The sequence below is a fragment of the Chanodichthys erythropterus genome, chromosome 17 (genome assembly GCF_024489055.1).
Source record: "Chanodichthys erythropterus isolate Z2021 chromosome 17, ASM2448905v1, whole genome shotgun sequence".
NCBI classification, from domain to species: domain Eukaryota; kingdom Metazoa; phylum Chordata; class Actinopteri; order Cypriniformes; family Xenocyprididae; genus Chanodichthys; species Chanodichthys erythropterus.
Window position 1 is genome coordinate 17,900,129 of NC_090237.1, and position 11,315 is coordinate 17,911,443.

Consider the following 11,315-nt stretch of genomic DNA (forward strand, 5'->3'; position numbering starts at 1 on the left):
GTAAATATGGCTTGAGACGTCGAATGAAGATGTCCAGATTGTTAATATTTTCTTTTGCTTGGAAATTTTGTTTGTAAACTATTTAAAACAAGTCAAAGAGGCGCTCAGACATTATCCTCCCATGTCGAAATGGTCATCCTCTCTTTGTGATCGGGTTTAATGGATTCAGTTCCACTCAGCTCAATCCAGATCGGAAGACAATCTCCTCTGCCCACACACTCAACTAAACCACAGAGATGCGACTCATCTGGACTTCAGCATATCCACCGCAGCATTACCCAAACGTCTTAAAAGGCGCAGAGAAACCTGTTTTCACGTGTAAAAAATGAAAAAGCAGGTTCTTTGCGCTCTTTTGTGATGTTGCAGCAGGTTAAAGTAGTTGCGCAGCAGTGAGTGCAGGGATGTTCCTCTCTCACCTCCTCTGCATCAGTGATGGAGGTGCGCTGGTCCTGCAGGACTCCCCATGCAACACTCGCAGTGTTCTTCCCCTGGGGATGCTGCAATACCTCCCTGTCTTTGTGAGGCTTTTTTTTTTTTTTTTAATGTCATAAACAAATATTACTTGAGCTTTTTTATTATTATTTGGTTAGTTAACTAATTAGTCAGAGATGCAAGTGGTTAAAAGAAGGATATAGAGGAAAAAGCAGCATAATTTTCACAATGAAAGTAGGCTGTTTGGAAAAATGCATGGGGCTTGCACACCTTCTGCCCTTATTGTTTGTTATTATCAACCGAAAACCTCAATGATCTTTCATTAATCAAACTATCTATCTATGCGCTGTTCCTCATTAAATCATAACTTAATCATTACAATGTTCTTGGTTGTCCTCACCAGATGAAAATCATGTGAATGTGCTGGAAAAATGTGGATAGAGAAAAGGGAATCCCCTTAAAACAATTTCATATGATGTAATGGTATTGATCCAATTTGTCCTTTAACAGATATCATTGCAAGTGGTTTCATAAACCTCAGTGCGGACAACATACCCACGCACGTATTCACTAGTGCAGGCCAGGGTTTCCCAAATTGGGGTTGCAAGGTAATAAAAAAACTAATAATTATTTAAATTAAAAATAATAATGTAAATAAATCATTATAAAAGAAATACAATCAGATAAAACAATAAGAGAACTGTGAACGTGAATGTGTTCAATTTTATATTATTAGCTTCTAGTAAAGGTCAAAGTGGTTTGACTGAAAAATTGGGGAATCCTTTGCATATATTCAGCATGGGGAAAATCCACTGTTAAGCTAAGGTGTGGATCGGGGTCAGTAATGGATTTCTAACAAAAAGTGACCTATAAGAAAGGCAGTGTAATATCATGTTGTGACGACTATTTATGCAGCATAAGGCAGAATTTTTAACTTCTCTCTTCTTAAAATGACAATAGCAATCTGGTTTGAGAATCAAGAAATCCAGCAGTTCTCAATGAACTAAAAACATTTAATTACCCTGCTGAAAAATCCAGCTAAAAGCAAGATGGTTGGCTGGTCTTAGCTGGTTTAAGCTTGAAGTAGCTGGTTTTACCTGGTCTCCCAGTCTCCTAGCTAACCAAAACCCCTCTAAAACTAGCTATGACCAGGCTGGGAGACCAACTAAAACCAGCCTGACCAGCTTATGCTGGTTTTAGCTGGATTTTTCAGCAGGGTACTTAAATATTTAAATAGCTCAAACATGATTAATTATTACATTTAATATAATTCTTTACAGGACTGTTTGCCTATGCATAAAGACTGGTGCACATGTGAAGGAGTTTATGAATGTCATGTTTTAAGACACAAAATGCTACTGATGAATCAGCCACCACAACAGTAGTTGAGTGAGTACTATTTTATTGGATGATTGGCAAAACTACAGTCACTATGGTGATGTCTTACATTATGTAGAATACATGAAAAGCATCAGACAAAGCATTACTAAGTAAAGCAGGTCAAAAAGATTCAACTTGACCCCACACCATCATCGTTACACTTCTCCTGAAAAAAGTTGGTATGCTTAAGACTCATTAACTGGTGTCGAGTATTCTGGTGTCATGTGAGCTGGAGTTTGTTCTGAAGATGCTGGATCCTGGTCTGCCTCTTCTGGACATGTTGGCTCAGGAGTCGCATGCTCTGGTGATGTTTCCTCAGAAGTCGATTGCTCCAGAAATATTTGTACTGTGTTCAATTGTACTGGAGTAGCTTGTTCTTCTCTTGTAGTTTGTTCTGGAGTCACATTCTGAGTTGATGAGTAGCTGTTCAGTTTTGGGATCACATGATCAGAGCTTAATAGCTCAGAAGGTGTTTGTTCTGGACCAGACTGTGTTGAAGTTATTTGCTCTAGAGTTGTTTGCATTGAGTTTGTTTGTTCTTCAGCAGTTTCTTCTAGTGGATTCTCTTGTTCTGGTGATGTTTGCTCTCGACTCTCTTGTTCTAGACTCTCTTGTTCAGGTGATGTTTGCTCTGGACTCTCTTGTTCTAGACTCTCTTGTTCAGGTGATTTTTGCTCTGGACCCTCTTGTTCTGGTGATGTTTGCTCTGGACTCTCTTGTTCTAGACTCTCTTGTTCTGGTGATGTTTGCTCTGGACTCTCTTGTTCAGGTGATTTTTGCTCTTGACTCTCTTGTTCTGGTGATGTTTGGTCTGGACTCTTTTGTACTGGGGATTTTTGCTCTTGACTCTCTTGTTCTGGTGATGTTTGGTCTGGACTCTTTTGTACTGGTGATTTTTGCTCTGGACTCTCTTGTTCTGGTGATGTTTGGTCTGGACTCTCTTGTACTGGGGATTTTTGCTCTCGACTCTCTTGTTCTGGTGATGTTTGCTGTGGAATTTCTTGATCTGGAATCTCCAGCTCTAGAGACTCTTGGTCTCTTGCTATTTTTGTGAACATGTCCTTGTACTTCAGTCTGTCCTCCTCATTTTTTAATTCCATTCTCATTTTGAGAACGGCAAGCTCTTTCTTGATTGTCTTTTTCATGCCAGGATCCAGATCCAGCACACGCATGAAATCATCTCTGGCCTCGGCTTCATTCCACACCTCCATGTGCGCTTTGCCACGCAGATAGAAGGCTTTCATCGCCCCTACGAAATACAGAGAATGCTTTCAGCTGGTGCATTTGACTTTGGGAAACGCATCAGATGGTGGAAGAACTGACAATTTACAGTTACTCACCAGGGTGCTGGTTGATGATGTCAGTTGTGTGTTCGATGACCTCATAGTACTCCTCCATGCGGAGCAGACACTGACAGTAGTTTAAAGTAAGCATGTTGGCCATCTTCTCCAGTTTTAGCCAGGGAGCTTCCCATGCCTTTTCCTGAAGAAACATACACATTTCAATTCAATGAAACATGCCATGCTTCATTAATATTACTTTTCATGATCAATTTTTTTTTTTTCTCAGAATATAGTCTTTTTAAGCTACTGAATGTATTAAAAACCAGCTGCAGCTCTTACCTTTGACTGCACATTCTTGATACACACAATGGCTTCTTTATATTTCATTGTGGCGTCCTCATATCGGCCCTGTTTGAAGAGCTTGTTCCCTTGACCGTGGAGCACAGGTACCACTTTCACCCTCTCCGCATCGCTCAGAGCCCAGGACTCTCTGTCATACTCACTGGGCTGCTGTACCTGAATCCATTATTGATTATTGTAGCAAGTTTCTCACATATAATTAATTTCCATTTAATAGCATGGGTATCTTGAAGGAAAAAGATAAATAGGTTTGAAAATAATCCCCTAGCTCTACCTAGTGGTCATTTTGTGTACTGCTCTTGTGAATTGAAGCACTGTAGGCAATGGTCTGGCACATATCTACTTCAGGCCATTAGTTGAATAATACATTTAAGCCAAAATCATATTGCAGATACACAAATACAAAGCTATGAAAGGTTAAAGCTGGTGCACATATAGCAATTATGTTAATAAAGACAAGGTCCTGCACACTGCCTGCAAAGAATAATTGAAATAGTTATTAGCACTGCAACGTTTCAGTCTAAAAATCTTCATAAATGCCTGAAGAAAGTCTTTAGACTAAAACCTTGCAGCAAAACCTTCTTTAATAAGCAAATGCAGCATGTTGAACCTCTTCTTCACATATTGTAAGTGACAAAATAACTGCTCATTTCAAAACAAATACAAATATTTTTTCAATGAGACTAAAAAATAATTGAATTCAGACCTTCAGAAGTTCCATTACAAAGTAAAGAGGCTGTGGTTCTTTCTGAAGCTCGTCCAGATCGTCATAGCCCAGGCTGTGGTAGGCAAACATGTTGGCCATGCCGCAGGTGTGAATGTGCCAATCCACTGGATCTTTCCCCACTGCGATACGCCGCAGACTCTTTGCCACTATTGGATACAATCCGGTGTGCTTCCCGGCCACAGAAAGAAAACATTAAACACTGAAAACATAATGACTGCTAAGCTCTAAAATAAGTCATTTTTCAGTGTAAAAGTTACATTTATTGCAGTAACTGCAAATATTTCAAATTCCAAGGCATGGCACTTTTATAAAGCTTGAAAGTGTGTGTTTACGTTTCTGATATGTCCAGAACTGGGTTTGTATTAACAATCTTTGCATTCCCATAATGCTAGAGGGTGTTATAGCCATGGGATGGCAGCTGTAAGCGATGATTAAACCATGTGGAACAGACTCGGATTAATCCTATTTTGTAAAGATTTAAGCTTTCCGTCAGGCTAACGCATGACACGCTCCAGTCTGAAACTCACTGTGGTATTCCACAGCCATAAAGGTACGTGACTGAAATCTCAGTCACCATGTCTCATCCGAAAGCGTTTACAGGCTATCAGTTAACTTCAGCTTTAATTACAGAAATACTGTTCTGACATTAATTTCATAATGAGTGTCCTGGGCATTTGTTAAATGGCATTTAATGGATTTTTTGACCCTCATTCAAACTTGAGGTGTAAATTATGCATACAGTCTAATTATGCATACACTACTGTTCAATTTGGGTTCTTTTTTTTAAAGATATCAACTATTTTATTCAGCAAGGATGCATTAAATTGACAAGTGTCAGTAAAGACTTTTACATTGTTACAAAAACTTGTATTTCCAATTTATGTTCATAAAAGGATCCTGAAAAAAAGTATTACAATTTCCACAAAACTATTAAGCAGCACTACTCTTTTTAACATAAATAATTAGAAAGATTTTTGAAGGATCATGTGACACTGAGGACTGAAGTAATGATTCGGAAAATTCAGCTTTGCCATCACAGGAATAAATTACATTTTAAAATCTTTTAAAATTGTTTTAAATTGCAATAATACTTCACAATATTACTGGTTTTACTGTACAGCCTTGGTGAGCATAAGTTTTCCAAAAACATAAAAAATCTTACCAACCCCAAACTCTTGAACAGTAGTGTATATTTATATATTACATATATTGAATACTTAAAGGGATAGTTCACCCAAAAATGAAAATTTGATGTTTATCTGCTTACCCCCAGTGCATCCAAGATGTAGAGGACTTTTTTTCTTCAGTCGAACACAAATTATGATTTTGAACTGCAACCGCTGCCGTCTGTCAGTCAAATAATAGCAGTGATTGGGAACTTGAACAATAAGAGTCGAAAAAACTTCCATAGAAATGGTAATTCGTTCAACTTCCGGTTAGTGAGGTCTGATCGCGCTCTGACAACGGAAGTGATGTCTCGCGCTCATTGAAGTATATGGGCGAGGCATCACTTCTGTCATCACAACGCGTTTTTTGACCTCACTAACAGGAAGCTGAACGAAGTTGGACATAGTGGTGTATAAGAGGTAAAAAATTATTTAAATACTGTTCGGTTTCTCGCACAAACCGATCGTTTCGTGTCTTGGGACGTTAATGTGTCGTCACGAGCCGCAGGTTTAAATTTTGATTTGTCTAAGCAAGTTTTATTTACTGTTATAGTTGAAGTTCCCATCTACTGCTATTATTTGACTGACAGACGGCAGCGGTTGCAGTTAAAAATCATAATTTGTGTTCGACTGAAGAAAAAAAGTCATCTACATCTTGGATGCGCTGGGGGTAAGCAGATAAACATCAAATTTTCATTTTTGGGTGAACTATCCTTTAAGTTTTCACAATTGAGAAATTGTGGGAGCCAAGAGGATGTAGAACTGAAAGTAAAATGTGAATTTGAGGAAGTATAAAATGGAGTAAAATTAAATTAAATTGCACTTGTAGGTTTTAACAATACAACAAGTTCAAGTAATAATAATTAATGTTCATTTAACAATTAAACATTTAATCATTATAATTATTATCATTATTGATTTTTGATAAATTACAATTCAATTAGAAAGTTTTATTCCCCCTAAGTAGTTTGTTCCCCTACTGTCACATGGAGCATGATGGAGGACCACAATATGCTTACAATGACATCACACCAGAACTCAGCCACCTCCCCTATGTGCATGGACGTGAGCAGAGTCTCCCAGACATCCAGTTTAAACATGTTCCCGATCACCATTTCCATTGGCATACCCGTCTTTTTACTGTCATCTATCACGGTGCGATCATCATTGCAGAGCTGTGTGCGGAAATGGAACGTCACCTGTAAGCAACATGGAAGTTAGAAAGGTTGTATTTGGTTCTTTTTGGTTAAATTTGCTGTTGTTTCCACAAAACAATCTAGAAGCCATTACTAATATCCCCTATATCCCTTACAAGCCCATATGTGATGCTGGACAACAAAATCAATCATAAGTTGCACGGATATATTTGTACAAATAGCCAACAATACATTATATGGGTCAAAATTATCATTTTTTCTTTTATGCCAAAAATCATTAGGATATTAAGTAAAATGTGAGTGGATATGCTTTGCTAAGGACTTCATTTGGACAACTTTAAAAGTGATTTTCTCAATATTTAGATTTTTTTTGCACCCTTTAGATTCCAGATTTTCAAATAGTTGGATCTCAGCCAAATATTGTCCCATCCTAACAAACCATACAGCAATGGAAAGCTTATTTATTCATCTTTCAGGAAATTGAAAATTGGTTTTGTGGTCCAGGATCACATATGCTTATTTGAAATCAGACATTCCCTACAAATGCAAAGATACTTTATTATTATGATATTAAAGAGCCAGGAAATCTGTGTCTACTCTGAAATACAATCTATAATCCTATAAAGAAGACAACCTGTTACATGTGTAATGTAAAAAGACCCCTAGTTAAACAATTAAATGACTCACATCCTGGAACAGTTTCTATATATTAAACTGTGAGGCTGTACCTTAGTTCCTGTGATAAATTTGGGCTTCTCACTGGTCCCTCCATACAAGATGGTCTTCTTGATTCCTTCAACACCTAGCATCATGCTGTCCTCCATGATGTCTGCAATGTATTTGTATTGGAAGTGTTTGTGTATTTGTATTTGTGTGACTGAAGAGGTGTAAAGACTGACTGGAGCTGGATTAAGAAGGCTGGGATAACAGGATTAGGCCCAACAGCCCCACCTTCTCATCCACAGAAGGGCTTTCCTCAGCATTTTCACACTACATCCATCTCCAACTAGAAGAGCCTAGAACCTTCTGGACTAAGCTGAGGTTCTTCAGTCGCATTTAGTTCATCACAGCATTGTGGTCTGCAGCAATGCTGAAAGAAAGGATATGATGTAGAGCTGGATATGGACTCAACGACCCCATCGCACACATGTGGCCGACAGCTGGATTACAACAGCGCTGCCGGTGCCGAGCCCCTGCCGAGACAAAAGTTTAAAGCAACCCATCTGCTTATTGTCGTTTTGGAAGACTGTCCTGGATTACGGAAGAGAGACGCTAAATTACACGCAATTATTGTTTTTACAAGCCATGTCTGAACATTGTGTACTGGCCAATCACATATCTGAACCCCTCTTAGATTCTGGCATATTAAAGGGTTAGTTCACCCAAAAATGAAAATAATGTCATTAAGTATACTCACCCTCATGTCATTCCACACCCGTAAGACCTTCATTCATCTTCGGAACAAAAATTAAGATATTTTTGAATAAATCCGATGGCTCAGTGAGGCCTGCATTCACAGCAATGACACTTCCTCTCTCATGATCCATAAAGGTAACATAGCCTATTTAAAACAGTTCATGCGAGTTCAGTACTTCTACCTTAATATTATAAAGCGAAGAGATTACTTTTTGTGCGCAAAAAAAACAAAAAAAACACTGCTTCGTAGCTTTATGAATCGAATCAGTGATTCGGATGTCCTATCAAATGGCTAAACTGCTGAAATCACGTGACTTTGGCGCCCCTGAGTCATTGATTCGATTCGTAAAGCTCCGAAGCAGTGTTTTGAAATCGCCCATCACTAGGCTATATTGTTGAAAAGTCGTTATTTTGTTGTTTTGGCGCACAAAAAAATATTCTCGTCGCTTTATAATATCAAGGTAGAACTACTAAACACACAGTAACTGTTTTAAATATGTTTTTAGTACCTTTATGGATCTTGAGAGAGAAAATGTCATTGCTGTGAATGCAGGCCTCACTGAGCCATCGGATTTCAACAAAATATCTTAATTTTCCGAAGATGAATGAAGCCATTACGGGTGTAGAACGACATGAGGGTGAGTAATAAATGCCATTATTTTAATTTTTGCGTGGACTAACCCTTTAATAACAGGGGTTTCAAATTGAATTTACTGGACAAGCTAATCAGGGAGGGACCTATCGTCATATTGTAACATTCAAAAGTGTAAAAACACATTTTGTGATCGTCATGGGACGGTTATCCGCTCTTAATAAAAGGTAGCACATTCTGTAGCCATCTTATACTGTTCACATGGCAGGATGCTTGCATGTTAAGAGGATGTTGTGAATTTCCTGTAAAAATAACAGTGTGTTTGATTCCTGAAATCTCGTGGTCAATGCTAAATATTGCACGGCATTTTTGAATAGCATTGGATGCCGCCAGTCTATTTAAAATCATGTATCGCCCTCTGCTGGACACAAACATTGAGATCTTATCTTGCTGTAATTTAGGGCTTTTTCAGATACAGAATGTCACTCGCCTGTCCATGTCTTGCTTTATATAAAAAAAAACAAAGTACTTTCTTAATAATCGTATAAGATTTATTATGTGTGTTTAGTTAAAAAGCTAATAGTTGTACAGTAGTTCGTTGTGAAGATAGCTCATATTACAGAAGTAGTAGGCCTACTGAAGTTTTCCTCATCAAATTTTTCTGTGAGCTTCTACTAGAAGTAGGCCAACTAGATACATTACCGTTCAAAACTTAGGGGTCTGTAAGATATTTTCTCTCTCTTATAGGCTACTCACCAAGGCATTATTTATAACAGCAACCTGTGAAATGTTATTAAAATTTAAAATAACTTTTCTATTTAATATATTTTAAATTGTGATTTATTCCTTTGATTTCAAAGCTGAATTTTCAGCATCATTACTCCAGTCTCCGGTGTCGCATGATGCTTCAGAAATCAATGATGATTTGATGCTCAAGAAACATTTCTTATTATTATCAATGTTGAAAACAGTTGTGCTGCTTAATATCTTTTGTAGAAACCGTGATATATTTTATAAAGGATTCTTTAATGTATAGACAGTTTAAAAAACTTCTCTTACTCTTCTGTAACATTATAAATGCCTTTAATTTTAAGCTACTTATTGCATCCTGACTGAATACATATATGACCGCAAACTTTTGAACGGTGGTGTACGTCTGGTACTAGACATGTCTGAGGTTTAAAAAGTTAAAAGCTAAATTATCAACATGTTGCCATGGGTACAGGCCTGAATCTATAGCATAAAAAAGCATTATGATGTTGTTTGTTTTCATGAAAGGGGTGCCATGTTCAATTTTACAAAAAACCTTGTAAGTAAAGCAAAATTAATTAAAAATGTTAACATAGAGCGTATGTATTATACAGTTTCACTGATTATGACAAAGGTTAAAGGTTTTCTATGGCATTTTTATGATTTATGACTTTTTATTGTTACTCTAATTACACACACAAAAAAGGGCTGGATTCTGCTAAATTGATCTTTAGGTGCCATAATTGCTTTTTGACTTCTAGCCTGTTACAGAGCAGAAAATATATGAGCATAATATTTATATTAAATACAGAGCATAGAATTTATATTAAATATTTACCACAACCAGAGCATGTCGTCCATCATGATCTTTATCAATTTTCTTTTCTTTTTTTTATTTTTTTTTTGCTAATAGATAATTATATTAAAAAAATAATACTGAAGAGAATAAAACGACAGAATTTTCTGGATGTTTGTACTGTTCAGTAGCAATTTCCATTGTAATGAACATTACAAAAAAAATGTTTTTTTGGTAAATTTATCATTATGTCTACACACTAGAGAAGAAATAAACTCTGGCCATATCTTATTTGTTTCTGGAGCAGAGCTAAACCGGTTAATTTATTTAAAATTGAGTTTCTCGAGATTTTCATGGCTGTTTGATGAATCCTTCAGTGGAGTGGCAGCAGTGCAATGGCTGCAAGTAGGTCTGATCTCTCCAGCTCTGTGATTGCTCACCTGCCACAGACGCAGAAGGACATTAATGATGCTGTAAGTGAGGTTTGGTGTCAGAGTGAGTCATGGAGACTGCGTCAGTTCACCCACGCGTGCTGCGTCGTGCGGCCACGTGGAGAACAACATGTGCTCCACTGAAATGATGCTACACTGAAAACCTGAATATTGAAAATGTATCATTGATCCGCTCATGTAATGTGACACTCACTGTTGGGCTCAGAATTAAGCTTTGATCCTGTATTCATAAAGAGATGAGGAGCGCACAGGAACAGACAGGTGTTGCTGTGACTGCATGTGTGTGTATGTGTGTGTGTGTGTCATTCTCATCCAGCCTTGTCATAATGTGACACGCTGTGCTGACCTGACACTACATGAAAGTGTAGGAAACATCCTGTGTTAGGAGAGGAAGTGGTATCCGAGATGCCATTCCCCTTCAGGGAGCCCGTTTTCTGTGGCCTTTTCACACATCCTGTGCTCTTCTTTCAGACTCTTCAGTCACACATGGTTTACTGAGCCTCTCATCACTGTTCCTTTACAACAGATATGACAGGTCCTGAATCACATGAGCCCTGGATATCCCTGCATAACAAGCTCACACACACTGGTGTTTGTGTTCGGGCGTGTGCATGTTCTCTTACCAGAACATCTACTGGACCCAACACATTCATTTCATCCTGAAACTGAAATGAATGAACTGAATCAAATGAACGATGGATGGATGGATGGATGGATGGATGGATGGATGGATGGATGGATGGATGGATGGATGGATGGATGGATGGATGGATGGATGGATGGATGGATGGATAGATAGATAGA

The 11,315-nt window shown here is 37.9% G+C and overlaps 1 protein-coding gene across 14 annotated transcripts in view; it reads right to left on the reverse strand.

Moving 5' to 3' along the window:
• Window positions 1-1,825: 1,825 nt before the first annotated feature.
• aipl1 (aryl hydrocarbon receptor interacting protein-like 1) overlaps window positions 1,826-11,315 on the reverse strand; it is a 49,858-nt gene continuing 40,368 nt past the window's right edge. For 12 of the 14 annotated variants that reach the window (XM_067365987.1, XM_067365988.1, XM_067365979.1 and 9 more), the window contains 6 exons: window positions 7,234-7,698; window positions 6,368-6,547; window positions 4,162-4,350; window positions 3,435-3,611; window positions 3,153-3,294; window positions 1,826-3,061 (listed from right to left, as the gene is read on the reverse strand). In XM_067365987.1, coding sequence (XP_067222088.1) covers window positions 1,998-3,061; window positions 3,153-3,294; window positions 3,435-3,611; window positions 4,162-4,350; window positions 6,368-6,547; window positions 7,234-7,329 — 1,848 coding nt within the window. In that variant the 5' untranslated portion in view covers window positions 7,330-7,698 and the 3' untranslated portion in view covers window positions 1,826-1,997. Of the gene's footprint in view, window positions 3,062-3,152; window positions 3,295-3,434; window positions 3,612-4,161; window positions 4,351-6,367; window positions 6,548-7,233; window positions 7,699-11,315 lie in introns of those variants that run through there. The other 2 variants (XM_067365989.1, XM_067365990.1) reach the window with 2 other exon arrangements.